The sequence below is a fragment of the Podarcis melisellensis genome, assembly GCF_964234715.1.
Source record: "Podarcis melisellensis genome assembly, chromosome: 6".
Lineage (NCBI taxonomy): Eukaryota > Metazoa > Chordata > Lepidosauria > Squamata > Lacertidae > Podarcis > Podarcis melisellensis.
Window position 1 is genome coordinate 97644819 of NC_138538.1, and position 15088 is coordinate 97659906.

Consider the following 15088-nt stretch of genomic DNA (forward strand, 5'->3'; position numbering starts at 1 on the left):
AGCGGTGAAGGTAGCTGAGGTGACCCCCTAGATTCATCACTCTCGTTTGAAGAAGTCTGAAGGCAGTTGGACGTGCAAAGGTGACCCCTCTAATCCTTTAAAACTGACTCTCTCCAAAAACCCCTGTATCTAGCCCTACCAGGAACGGGCTAGGTCACGGGCAACATTTGACGACCGGCCTGCTGCAGCCACAACCTGGAAGCTGGCTGACCTGTGCACGCCTGAAGCTTGAGGAGCGTCTGAACCAGCGACTGTGAACGGGAAGATTCTCTTATACAATCGATTGACTGCCCCTTGTGGAACAATTATAAGGGATATTACTCATTGGGGATCCTCGGGATATATGTTTTGGTCTTGGTGGTTCCCCATTTCTGTCACTGGGGGAATTATATTGGGACTAATATTTATTTGCTATCACAATAAGGTAATCTTTTGTGGAAGGAATGCATATGCTAGACATCAACATGATTTCATTATTAATCCTGGTCCCTTGGGAAGGGGAAGGGTCCATGAATCTGACCAAATTTGCTAAATATGGATTCCGCCATGACCACAATATGTGGGTAGGCTTATCTGAGATGGTAGCCAATGTTGCAAATAGGACTAATTGCCTTGTTTGCTCTCTTGGGCCAGATGATTCAGAGGGAGGTATGCCCTTATTACCAATACCATTAAGTGCCATTGGTATGGTAAGCGAAATGCCACACCAAACAGAAGTACAGAATTTCCCCGGTTGGAACTCAACTAAACCAATACGAGTTATACCTGTGCAAGGGGAAATCTGTGTGCATAAATCATCAGATGCAGCTGATCCTACCATGATAGGCTCTTCTCATTGCCACTATACTTGGGATTATATTAAGAATAGTCAAACCTGGGCAAACGGTACTACGTATCGAACTCGGAATACCTTGCCCTGTGCACCTCCTTTTATTCATGCATGGAAAGTGGTGTGGAACATAACTGTGACAGAAAAAGGCAATCTAACATACTGCACTGTGAACTCTCTACCCCTTTTGATATTTCGCCTTATGCACTCCACGTACCAAAAACCTCAGACCCGATGGTTGTGGTGGATATGTGGAGAATGGGCATACAAGAAACTCCCTTCCAAATGGAGTGGGACTTGTTTCTTGGGATGGGTATTACCACCAATGTGGATTATGCCCACTAGTTCGGTCAAGCGTACACGAAGAAACGCTGATATTTCTCATATAGCAGGAGGAAGTACCCAAAGTTGGAGCGGTACTGATGATTGGCCACCAGAGCGCATTATAGCCTATTATGATCCTGCCTCCTGGAATCCTGGTGAGCTCATACAAGGGGCACGGGATCCTATTTATAATCTAAATAGAATAATTCGATTGCAAGCAGTAGTGGAACTTGTAACCAATGCAACGGCCCAGAGTTTGAGACTTATTGCACAACAGTTGGATGAAAGTAGAGCCGCCATTTTGCAGCTGAAAATGGGAATGGATTATGTACTTGCCAGGCAGGGAGGCCTATGTGGAGTCTTGAACTTGACAGGGAATGCCTGTTGCTTTAACATTTCAGATAATGGTGAGGCAATCCGTGTGTTGGCCACAAAGATGGAGAATATAGCACATGTCCCAGTACAAACATGGGAAGGATGGGATATGGGATGGCTCACCAATTGGTTACCTAATGTCACAGGACTCAAAGGGATACTATTGTCTTGCTTGTTTTTCTTGACAGTAGTAGTAATGGTTTTATGTATGATGCCATGTATCATTTCATGTTTTAGAAGTACAATTAGCAAGATGGTTTCAAATGAAACTCTACCTCATATCATGGCCCTATACAGAGCTTTACCTCAGGAATATGATGAAGGTCAAGCTATCAAGGACACTTGGGATGAAGGTCCTTGAGCTTGAAAGGGGGGAATGAGGCATCTAATTATAAGCCTGCATTTTTATCAAAGCTTATATATTTCAATCAAGGCTTGTATTTTAAAATGAGCTTAAAAAGGATTTTCAAATGTTTCATGCCAGGCAGAAAACCTTGGCTATCCTCCTAGATAAGTGGCCCCCTGATTTATAGCAGGAAAAACAATTCTCAAAGTCGTTAAAAAAAAAGAGGAAATTACAGACTGAGAGCAAGGACACTGATCCTGCATGTTACAGAAGATAAAAAAGGCTGAGAAAACACAATTAGGAATGGGCAAATAGTAAAATGATACCTTCGGCCTCTCGTTAAACCTTGAGCTAAATTTTCAAAAGCCAGGAGCAAATGGGGAAAAACATCTAGCTGGCTGAATGAGAGCATTTTTGGGAAATCTTTTAAAGCTGTTTCTTTCTTAAACTGAGAGAGTTAAAAAGGGCAATAAATGTTGGGAAAGGCAACTGGCTTGGCTGGAGAAGAAGAAGCTTCTTCCTATTTTATTTTGAGGCTGGAAAGGAGGGTGAAAGGGGAGGTGTAAACTAAAGAGGCTTCTTTAAAAGCTGTTTTTTACTGAGTTCCTTCCTTTTTACTTTGAGAAGCTTTATTCTTTTAAAAGGCTACCTATGATAATGTATGAAATATATTAGCTTAAATATATTGGCTTAAATGTAATTATGCAAAGGATTTAAGAAATGCTAGATTCATAGAGTCATATTGCAATAGGAGACCAGAGGGGCAAATGAGCCTAGCCCCCCTTGCCAGACAGGAGACGCCATCGAACATTTCTGATATATAGTTGTCAGGCATTTGTTTAAAAGACCCTCAAATGAAGGAGATCTTTCAATGTTGATGTGAACTCAAGATCCTTGACATCTGTTGAAGATAAAAATGTAAGATTAACCATTTGTTTTAGAAGGCAATAGGGCAAGGAGGGCAAGAGGTGAGCTGGTAATTAAGATTCCATGTAAGATATATTATTACTTATTTGTCATTTATAGATGTAACAATATATAGCTCTTTGTCTCCCTTATAAGGACAGGAGGATATGGGTGTATCTATTGTGATTGGTTCTAGCAAACAACCAATAGGAATTTCAACCAGGCTGATTGGACAGAGGCAGCCACAGGAGGAGCAAAGGGGGCTGGATTAAGGGAATATAAGTGCTGGCCAGAATGGCAGGAGGCCAGGCCAGAGCTTGGTAACCATATACCACTGAGCCTCTCATTTATTTGTCTGACAAATAAATTATTATTTTAATTTCTCTATTGCTGCGTTGAATATTTCATTCCAGCTAAGCGTTAACCACAAGCAGAGGTGCTACACTTTAATCTTGCTTCCTGTCTTCAGACACTCCTCTAAGAGAAACCAGGCCTGCTTTGCCTCAGGGCTTTTATCCTTGCTCTCTTTGTCTTCCAATCCTGGGAAACCTCTGTCCTCCACGAATACAAGCCTCGACTTCCTAGCATAGCAGGCTGTGAATACAGGTGCGAAAGGGAGAGGGAAACCTAAGAAGACAAAAAGCATCTCTCTGTCTCTCCATCTCATAGGGCGTTTGCATGCAAAGGGAAGGGGCAAAAATTGGGGGCTCAGTCAGGATTGGAAAGGAAAAGGGGGGTTGCCAACGACGAAAACCTCCATTCCCTCGTAAGAAAAAAATGTGCAGGGGACAGCCCCCTCCCCAGCCCAAAGCGTTGTGCTCCACCTGCCTGGAGCCTGCCTGCTCAATGCCCTCAAGCCACTCCAGGCTGTTATCTCACTGGGGCAGTGAAGGGAATCAAGATGGGAAGGGACTGGACTTAGCCTGGAATGCATCCATCCTCTGGGTCCAATGTCCTCTACTACCCCCACAACCTTGGGAAGCAGCCTTGCTCTTTGCTTATCAAAAGAAGCGTAATGAAAGGCAAAATAACTTAGAAGGAAATAGGGATCTCTCGATCTCTCTCCAGCTTTGAGGTTGGCACACTAACTATGGTCTCCTGTGACTTTTCCCAGATCCTCTCTTGTTCTTATTATTTGTCCTTCCAAGCAGCACCTGATTTTAGGTGTCAAAATTGTTTAGGGTGTTGGGGGCGGGGTAGTACCTGTGGGGGGGGGACACATCGTGCTCCTTCTGGGGTGGTTTGTTCACCCTACACTCAGCTCTCACTTGTGTGGCTCCTAGAAGCTGTCAGCATGCAACTGTGGACACAGCTGAGGGTAGAGGGTGGGTCTCAAACCCATCTCAAACCCTCGGTGTGTTAGCAACTTCCCCGGCATGTGAAGACAGGCTGTGGCAGATTAAGCAAGTGGGGGTCCAGCAGTCAAGAAGGCGGTTTCTCCAGTGCTGCAGAGGGAAGTGAGGGGCAGGTGGGGTTAACAGGCTTGTGCGCCTCCTTCTGGCAACTCCTGTCAGCCAAACTTGCTCCGCTTTCCTTTGGCCCACATCAGCAAGGCCAAGAGAGAGTGGTCTTGTCATTTGGGCAGCCCAGGACCACCGCACACACTGCCCAAGCTTGCAGGTCACTTGGGTGCCGCTAATGCAGCAGGTGGACTTCACCTCTGGAGGCGCACAAATGGATGCCAACAGCACTGCTATTGCCAGTGAGAGGGGCTTACAGATTTCATGACTGATGCCCCTAACAACTGGACAACTTTGGGTATTATGCATTTTGACTGAGGGGTGGGGGTAGGGAATGACAGCATTTGCTGTCCTAGCTAGATGTGTTGGGTTGGCCTGTGCAACTGAGCACTCCTCCACACTCCCTTTTTATTGTGCATTTATGCTCATGATGCTATTTGGGTGGTCATAGGAGACCCCACCACTGTGCCTGCAAAAGTTTTGGGGCTCTCACACAGCAATATTATTATTATTATTATTATTATTATTATTATTATTATTATTATTATTAAAAATATATATATACCACCCTATACCCGAGGGTCTCAGGGCGGTTCACAGAATAAAATCAAGATATAAAACCACAAAATACCTAATAAAAATAAAACAACAACCCAATAGCCCCCCCAAAAAAAACATTTTAATTAATGCATAGCTTGTAATGTATTGTTGAAATCCTGTAACTTTCTAATACCACATACATTCTGGTTTATTTTTGTTCTGCCTTTGTGGCAAGGTGGTCCCTTCAGATAGAAATAATGTGGAAGCACTGGGGAAGCATTGCAGAACAAACTAAAACAGAATAAATTCACCATTATTGTGCCAGGAACTTGTGGCAGAATACCCTCATGATAAAGCACCAGGCTGGAGGGCCCTGAAGGTGGATCTCAGAGGTATTCCAGGCTCCTTTCAGACCGCCAGGGGTTGAGTCTAGCCCTCCCTGTGAAACACAAGGGTTCTGCTGTGGCTATTATTAAGCTCGCAGCAACAGGCTGACTTCAGTTTTTAAATAATCCTTATTTCTTGCAGTGTCACGAAAACATTTCTAGCCATATTAGGGTCTGTAAGGCTCTCTTGGCCCATAGGCTAAATTTAGGGCTAAAATTATGTGAGCATCTCTTTTTCAATGCAGCAGTTTGGGATGGAGCCTTTCAAAACCACCCACATGTACACTCTTGTGATCAACAGCCTTGCTGAGTGGCAGAACCATCTAGTCTCACGCTGTGAAAGAGGCATGGAAAGAACCCCAAGATGAAGAGCCCTCAAGAATGGTCCATAAAGCAAAACTGATTATACTTAGACAGCAACCTTCTTGGGACTGGGACATCACATGCCCCCCCGCATCTTACTCTGTGCCTTGCTTGGAGATAGTTCAGAATAAACAATAAATCTGAGTACAGATGGTTTCCTCTGCTGTGAGGCAGCAGGTGCTGTGTACTTGCCATTTAATGAGATTCATGACCTTGCTGTGCATCTGCACAACTCCAGTGATATTTGAAGCGTCACCCTGGTTTGCAAGACAAGCTGTCCAAGAGGAGTACCCCCCCCTTGCATTCGTAACCCCCCCCCCCGCATTCAGCCCCTCTGCCTTTGTTGGAGCTAGCTGTGGAGATGCCATGCACACTGGAGTGAAATGTAGAAGCAAACAGATGGTCTGTGATTTCCCACCACCTAAGAAACTAAAAGCAAGAATCCTTGGTGAGAACATGATGATGAATGAATGGTCACTGGTATGTGTGAAAATGGAGCGAGTGAATGATCAGGATGCAGGCAGCAGGGAGAAAACCCCACAATAACAACAGAGCACAGCTTCACCCATGTTCCAGTAACTACTCACGTCAGCTTCATTCCATAGGCCTGGAATGCAGAAGGACTCCAGCAAGTCACTTCCACACAGCAGCAAGATTCGGAGCTCTGGAGAAAAAGGGACACAGATATTCAGATACACAGACTCAAAGGCCTGGAAAGGGAGAGAGAGGGGCCTGAAGAAGGGAGCAAAAAAGAGGCTTCGACACAAAGCTGTGGCTTGGATTCTGTTTTCAGAAGTGGGCTACTGCTTGCAAGTTATCTACTACTCATGCACACATGTAAAAATGTCTTGTATGAAACACAGTGTTGCCATATCTGTCTCTTGAACCATTTTGTGAACTACCTCTGGAGTGATGCAGGGAGCAAGTGTTTGGCAAAGCCGGTTGGGCATATTGCCCACTTCAGGAAGGATGTATTTTGCTTGGACAGAAATTACTTCCAGGCCCATTTATGGAACAAAAGAAGTATTCCTACTGAAAGTTCGCCTCAGCTCAAGAGAGAAACATATTTCCTGAAACGTTCCCTACAGCTTCAAATTGATAAAACATGCAAGAGTTCTTTTGTGTAGCATGCTATGCTGTTAAAAACTGCAGTATCCATTTTGTATAATTGTATACTAAAATTATTTAAAACTAAAGGATAACTGTTTACAAAGTGCTTTGAGATCATGAGTTATTGAAACTACCATATCCATTCTCTGAAAATAATGAAGAATCAAAATTAGTCACTACTTAACCAGGGACTCCTGTGGGAATGTCCTATAATGCAAACCACATCCGAGTTCGTTTTATTTTTGCACCAAGGATCTAGTACTTAATCATGAGTTTTCGCTTCTTTGACTAAATCAGCATGATTCTGATTATATCTGTTCCCAGGCCCTGAACTGCACGATCGTGGAAAAACAATCTTTGGAATTTAAAGCAAATGTAACTCTTCCTCTTCCAGGGCTTGATGAGAACGGAAATTTCTCCCTCCACGTTGCCAATTTAGCCACCAGAGCAAAACAATAAGACTTAAGACTCCTGTCACTCTGGGTCTTCCAAATTATGTCTCTGTGGGATTTTCTATGGCAACCTGTAGCTATTAGGAATCAATGCCAAATTCTGTGAACAGTTCAAAACTCAAGAGCTACACCCATGAATGCTGTCAGTCATTTTAATGCAATTACCAGCATTCTCCAGTATTTGTTCAAAAAGTAGGGGAATGCACATTTATTTTCAGTAATTCATGAAATTAATCTGGGATTGTCAATGCACATTGTGCAGACCATCAGCAGCAGGTGGCCAGCCCAGGACATTTTGATGCCTGAGGAACAAGATTCCACCCCCAGTTCTATAGACAGAATCTGACTGGACCAGCAGTTGAATCCGACTTCAACACTGACAACAGGACAGCCGTCTATCTTAGGGGACTCAGGGGGGAAGGTGGGTGGCTAGTACTGTTACTGCACCCTGTATCACCATAAACCATCTGAGGCAGCTGCCTCAGCCTTACTAATGGCAGGGTCGGCTTGCAGAATTACACCCAGCGCCACTTGTCTGTTGCGCTTGGTGTTCCTGTGCTGTCTAATCTGATGTGAATTCTCTCACGCATTTGGCTGCTCCAAGGAGGCTCACCTGGTCCCTTGGTGACATATCTTTCAGTGTCAGGCAAAAACATTCTGCTTCTCTCAGGCCTTTAGTTAATTAAATAATCTATGGCCTTTTAAACAGTGGGGGGGGGGTGTTGTTTTTGTTTGTTATTATGGTATGTATTTTTGTGTTTTTACATTGTAAACTGCCCTCTGATCTTCAGATGATGGGTGATATAGAAATTTAATAAATAATAATAATAATTTTATCTAATGTATAAGTTCAGCTGTACACAGTTAATTTGGTATTAAGAGCGTTTGCACAATTTGACTGAGTTGAAGAACATGCTGTTCAAGGAGGGCCCTTTCTAATTACCCCCCCCCCATATAATGGGTGGAATTCAACGCTGTGCTAATAGATGTTCTGATGGTGACAGCCTATCAGCTTGCCAGGAGGAACAAGACCCGCCTCCGCTCCCCTGGGCGCTTCTCTAGGGGTTCTTCCAAGCCCCCTTCCGAGTCCCAGTTCACAAGCAGAAGCCCTTGTGCAGGGCTCACATTGGGGGGTTCCTTAGGTGAACCATGCCTGATGCATTTTTTGTATATCATTTCCATTAATATGTGCATTTTTATACATTATTTCTACAGTTCTGGGCATTTTGTACACATTATTTAAATAAAGAACTGCACTGAAACAATGAGAGAAATGTGGAATTTGAAGGATAAGTGGAAATTAGAAAAGCCCACATTCAAGTGGGAACAGAAGAAATCCCCCATTCTTATTCTCAAATCACAAGCAGTTTTATCCTTGAGTATCTCCATCACTTGGTTTGCCTGTGGCTCCATCACTTGGCTTCACCCTGCTGGTGAAGAGAGCAGCCCCCCCCACTTGGAAATGGTACCCATTTTGGCCCATGGATAATGTTTACTTACCAATCTCTTCATATCTCATCACTGTTCCCAAATTTGCATTTTCATCTAGAGAAACACAAACAAAAGAAAAGAAAAAAAATATGTGTCAGGGTGAAGATTTCACAGAAGACCAGCAAGAATCATAGAATCATAGAGTTGGAAGAGACCACAAGGGCCATCGAGTCCAACCCCCTGCCAAGCAGGAAACACCATCAGAGCACTCCTGACATATGGTTGCCAAGCCTCTGCTTAAAGACCTCCAAAGAAGGAGACTCCACCACACTCCTTGGCAGCAAATTCCACTGTCAAGCAGCTCTTACTGTCAGGAAGTTCTTCCTAATGTTTAGGTGGAATCGTTTTTCTTGTAGTTTGGATTCATTGCTCCGTGTCCGCTTCTCTGGAGCAGCAGAAAACAACCTTTTTCCCTCCTCTATATATCCTTTTATATATTTGAACATGGCTATCATATCACCCCTTAACCTCCTCTTCTCCAGGCTAAACATGCCCAGCTCCCTTAGCCGTTCCTCATAAGGCATCATTTCCAGGACTTTGACCATTTTGGTTGCCCTCCTCTGGACACGTTCCAGTTTGTCAGTGTCCTTCTTGAACTGTAGTGCCCAGAACTGGACACAGTACTCCAGGTGAGGTCTGACCAGAGCAGAATACAGTGGCACTATTACTTCCCTTGATCTAGATGCTATACTCCTATTGATGCAGCCCAGAATTGCATTGGCTTTTTTAGCTGCCGCGTCACACTGTTGGCTCATGTCAAGTTTGTGGTCAACCAAGACTCCTAGATCCTTTTCACATGTACTGCTCTCAAGCCAGGTGTCACCCATCTTGTATTTGTGCCTCTCATTTTTTTGGCCCAAGTGCAATACTTTACATTTCTCCCTGTTAAAATTCATCTTGTTTGTTTCTCTAATCTGTCAAGGTCGTTTTGAAGTGTGATCCTGTCCTCTGGGGTGTTAGCCACCCCTCCCAGTTTGGTGTCAAACTGACAGAAGAAAGGAGATTCTGTCCATGAATTCAGAACACTGATTAGAATCATAGACCCACAGAGCTGGAAGGGACCCGAGGGTCATCTAGTCCAACCTCCTGCAATGCAGGAATCTCAACTCAAGCAAGTTTGTTTAGAACAACCTTAATTAAAGCAAGGTTGTTTAGAGCAGTGTTTTTCGAAAAATTCGAAAGATTTTTTTAAAAAAAATGTCAAATTTTCGCTCACTAGGCGGGCACCGGACTGTGTCCACCCTATTTTCCATCCGTCCTGGGTGGGGATCAGATCGGATGGGATCGGATGAGAGCGGACATAGAGAGCAGTGGGGCTCTGACATCTCCACACAGTGCGGAGACGGAGCTGTCATCCGCCGGCTCAGCGGGGATCAGCGGATCGATCCCCGCTGAGCAGAGAACGGTCCGCAACGTTTTTGTTTGTCATTAAAGAAAAAAATATTAAACATTTTCTAACGGTGGTGTGCCTCGTGATTTTTTTCATGAAACAAGTGTGCCTTTGCCCAAAAAAGGTTGAAAAACACTGGTTTAGAGTAACTATTCTGATTTGTTTGAATGTTTTGAAGCATATAAAGGGAACTTCATCTATCTTGAGCAAAATTTCAACCAGTGTGTAGATGTTCAACCAGATGCTCAAGCACCAGGACAGGTTGTATGACTTCCAGGTAAGATCTCTAGTCTACAATCAGGAATGGGCTGTGACAGGCACTGCCACTACCACAAAAAGGCTCTTGTCATCTGCTGCACTCTGGTGCAAACCCGCTCACTGCTATGTTGATTGGGGGCGGGCAGGATGAAGAACAGAGCTGGGTGAAATGAGAACCAGGCAAGAATAATATATTTCTCAATAACAGGTCACAACTGTAATCAGTTGCATTTCTGGAACATACCCACAAAGGTGAAACGCTCCATCGGTGGACGAACACAGCAAATCCTGCTCAGGCTTTCTCCCACCTTCCCCAAAAACTTTGCTGAAAAAGGCAAGGAGGGAAATCAGACAGAAAGAGAGAGAGAGCTCAGCAGCTAATAGAGGGCGACAGCAGACTTGTGATTCAAAAGGAAACAATATTTGCCTCAATTCAACGGCTTTATCACCTTTGGAAAAAACCAGGTTTTTTGCACGTTTTCAAACCTTTGAAATCACTGTTTGTCTATGAGGGTTTTAGCCAAACTTAGCTTTTTTTCATCGCCACATTTCTTTCCTTGCCCTGTATCACAGAGTGAAAAATGCTTATTACATTTGAGTAAAAAAGAGCAGAACGAGGTTTAAGCCTGAGTAACTGCAGATATGCAATGTTGCTGCTTTGCAACCCAGTCCTCTCCTTGAAAGCAAGTTACACTGATTTAAGCAGAAGTTACTTCTACATAAATTCCACACTGGATTCCAGGCTGATGAACAAACTACATACTTCACATAAAATATATAGAACTAAAACCTAGTAAGTGTTTTTCTTTTTTAAATGAAGAATGAAGAACAACCTTCATAAGCTGAGGAATGGCTGTATGTGTATATGTAGCTGAAGAAAAGATCTATATTGAAAATAAAATAAAATAAAACAAAATACCTTTAATTGAGAATTGCCCTCTTGACTTGAATTGTAGAGACAGCAGAAAATGACAGGCTAATGATGTGGTTTCGGCTACAGGATGAGCTGGCTGAGCAAAACAAATATCTAGCTCTTGAGGCAAAATGAGAAGCATAAACAATGGCAATTATGGATGGGAAATGCCCATTTACAAGAAGGGAATGTCAGACATGGATAGAGATATGGTCAAGTGTCCACGCATTGGTCATGTAGGGAGTATGCAGAAGACTGCCTGATCACAGGGCGCATGCCCAGAGATGGGGTGATATATATACAAAGTGCCTTAAAAGATCATGCATGCTATGAGAGAGAATGCTACGACTGGATGTTTGGAATCTTTCTGTGGGTTTATGAAGTTATAATTGTTTGCTTTCTCGTGTATTTGTATGGTTTGTGCTACTTGCATCCCACCTGAGCACGCAATAAATTGTTTTCTCCTCCAAGTGTGCCTCTTCTCTGGGGCCCAGCCATTGAAAGGACACATTTCCATGCCCCTTTCTCCACCAGTCCTTTTCCTGAACAAAATTGCTCTCAGAAATTCCTCTCCGAAGTGCCTGGGATCCCAGCTACAAGCCTACATGGAGGGTTGTGCATTTGGAACTCTGCAGGGCGGAAAGCAGCTGGGGAGCAGAAAAATGGCTGGTGGGAAATAGCTAAGCATCCCTCCAGCTTGCTGCTCATTTACTCAAAACCCCCATCTCCCATGCCTCCTCTTTCATTAATGAAAAAATATGCTGGGACTTTTCTACAAACATTTGCAAGCAATGTAGAGTCTTATCCTATGCATGTTTACTCATAGGTAAGTCCTAAATTCAACAGGATTAACTTCTCAGTAAAGTGTGTACAGCATTGTAGCCTTCGTTTATTTTGTATAGACATCATTTGAATTAATAATCTAATTTTAGACCCTGATTCAAAGCTGCGTGCAACTAGTATTGAGCAACTGCAGGCGACCCAAGAGAGCTTGTCCACACTTACTTGTCCCGTGCCTAAAGAGCACAGATCCAAGAGCTTTCTAGGCATTAGTCTGAGCAGTTTCCCATTTGCCTTGCTGGTTCCCCCAGAAATTGGAGCACCTTCAGAGAACTTGGCTGCCTTCTGCTGGAACCTACCTGCGGTGGGCTTGTTCGAGAGGTTGCTGTTCTGATAGATAGGCTGTGGGGACTCGTTCTGAGGCTGCCCAATCACTGGGGTCAAGGAAGGTGTGTTCACGTTGGAGAGGATGCAACCAGTCACTCGCTAGAAGAAATGGTGAGTGTCAGTTGGTATTTATGCATTCATTGCTTATACCTCGGCAATCTTAGGGATGTCTATGTGACTGTACTCACCAAGTTATTTTCTCTGACCTGCAAAATATGCCAGTGCTCTCCTGACAAGTCCCTGCCCAACTCCACCCCCCTTGGCCACCCAAAGGCAGGGGTGGAGGAACAGCCTCATGTCTGGCTCAAAATAATCTGAGTCGTTGAAAACATTTTCTTCAGTTTCAGGGCTCTTGCAAGTTCTTGAGAAAGAAAAATGTTCACAAGACTCTGACCTCTCTAATAAAACCAGTGGAGACACTGACTTCAATAGTAATCTTGTTGCATGCCTGAAAGCATCTGCTGGGGAGGTGGATAGCGGCAGCAAACAGTAGCTCATCAATCAAGATATTTGATTGATCTTTGATCTTTGTGGCAAGAGGGTCTTCAGCACTGGGTTGCTTTTTTGTTCTGCACCAGTCTTTTTTTGGAGCTGCAGGATTTCCAGCCTAAGATCATACCACTGACAGCAGAAGCAGTGACCCATAATCTCAGGCTGCAAAAGGCAGGCAGGCAGCCCAGCCCAGGCCTGATGAAGAGAGACTGCCAAGGGGTGGAACCATAAGCAGAAGTCAGGGTGGGAGATCTGCTGGAGGTGGCCTGTGCCTCCTTCAATTCTCCTTGCAGGGGTGCCTGCATATCTGAGCACCTCAACTTAGAACGCTCACTCCATCGCTATCCCAATATCTCACGTACCTGCAAAACCCTCCTATCCTTCATACAATGATAGAATCATAGAATTGTAGAGTTGGAAGGAGCCATGAAGGGCCATCTAGTCCAAGCCCCTGCAATGCAGGAATCTCAACTAGAGCTCCCACCAAAATGTGCTTTTGGTCATTCCCACCAGAGATGGATCAAAGTACCGAGATTTTGACATCCTCTCCAAGGAAGGCGTGGTAAAGCACAATTAACATAGTTCTGGTATTCTTAAAAAGAGCATTGAACAAAATGGATGTTGATTTGATACATCAAGGCATTTCTTAAGCAACAGTCCATATTCAAGACCACTTAACACAGATTAGTTAAGCCTTCACTGCTGGGAGATCTCAAGTATGCAATCTTGCTTGTTAAATTTATGACCCATTGATGGACCCTGAAGATTCTAGGGAAAAGGGGGAAGGAAGGAGTATTGATCCCTCATGACTGAAGTCAGCACAGCTACTCTGTAAAAAAATAATTAATAAATAAATCCTTAAACCAAATGAATTTTTTAAAAAATGCATTCTGAAGTAAGCAGTCTTTCTTTTGGCCACCAGAGGGCACTCAATTCTTTCTTTCCTTCTTTTTTGTAGTTGAAGAAACAGAAGATACAATGCATTGTGCGTATAAAATGGTAGGTGAATCTACTGCTTTAGAAATGAATTGCCAACATCAGTGGTGTTGAAAAACCTGTCACATGATGTAAAAACTTCACACAGAAACAATATGCAAAGATCAGCATGGCACCTGAGCATCATGCAGAGTGAGCATGAATCACTACTGCAGTGTGACCGAATCTCAGGACTAAACCACAGCTCTCCAAACAGAAGACTGATGGAACCATTAGGCAGAGTGAGGAGGTCATCTCAGGCAGCAGATGGGGGGTGAGGTGAGGTGCTGAAAGACAGAGCTATGTGCCCCAGGCACGGCCTCTCCTGTGCCCCCTAAGCTAGACTGTTGCTCACAGGTGTGGGGGGGGGGATGCTGTCTCCTTGCCAGTAATGAAGTAAGATTCAACTGTAAGCCTGCCTGACTTCTGTATGTGGAATTGGGGGAGCAGCGGGCAGTTGGGCGGCAAAATGCCTTAGGTTGGCCCAGTCCACAGAGTGTGTCCTTTGACATTAAGGAAGAGGAAACTGATATATTAGACACAGGGAAAGATTTAGGTTTGATGAGGGCCTAAGCTACTGAAGGTAATGGGGCCCTTGATATGTCCAGCTGTCCTTTGTCAACAATAAATTGTCACTGTTTTTTGTGTTGAATATATGCTATATGGTAATTGATGGACCTAATAGGTATCTAAAGCCATTTGCACATAACAAAATATGTATTTTATCAAAGTAATTGTTGTACTGAAATACAATTAAGAAGTAGTATATTAATAGTGAAATACAATTACGAAGAAGTATATTAATAACGGGGACGCAGGTGGCGCTGTGGGTTAAAGCCTCAGTGCCTAGGGCTTGCCGATCGAAAGGTCGGCGGTTCGAATCCCTGCGGTGGGGTGCGCTCCCGCTGCTCGGTCCCAGCGCCTGCCAACCTAGCAGTTCGAAAGCACCTCCGGGTGCAAGTAGATAAATAGGGACCGCTTACCAGCGGGAAGGTAAACGGCGTTTCCGTGTGCGGCTCTGGCTCGCCAGAGCAGCGATGTCACGCTGGCCACGTGACCCGGAAGTGTCTGCGGACAGCGCTGGCCCCTGGCCTCTTGAGTGAGATGGGCGCACAACCCCAGAGTCTGTCAAGACTGGCCCGTACGGGCAGGGGTACCTTTACCTTTACCTATCATACCACTTTAGTCATGCAGTTGTAATTTGGTAATGGTGCTGAGAGCTGTTGGGAGACACCTACTGTGCGAGGTACGGACATAATACGAAGCCAAACCGTGGTGCAGCCCCAGGTAGCACGGCAGCGGCAGTACAGG

General features: G+C 44.3%; 1 protein-coding gene across 1 annotated transcript in view; it reads right to left on the minus strand.

The window, feature by feature from the left end:
* The window catches only part of NMNAT2 (nicotinamide nucleotide adenylyltransferase 2), a 72596-nt gene that overhangs the window by 13755 nt on the left and 43753 nt on the right, over nucleotides 1-15088 (minus strand). The window contains exons 5-8 of the mRNA XM_081915163.1: nucleotides 12283-12409; nucleotides 10475-10555; nucleotides 8592-8636; nucleotides 6117-6193 (exon numbers count right to left, since the gene is read on the minus strand). Coding sequence (XP_081771289.1) covers nucleotides 6117-6193; nucleotides 8592-8636; nucleotides 10475-10555; nucleotides 12283-12409 — 330 coding nt within the window. The remainder of the gene's footprint in view (nucleotides 1-6116; nucleotides 6194-8591; nucleotides 8637-10474; nucleotides 10556-12282; nucleotides 12410-15088) is intronic.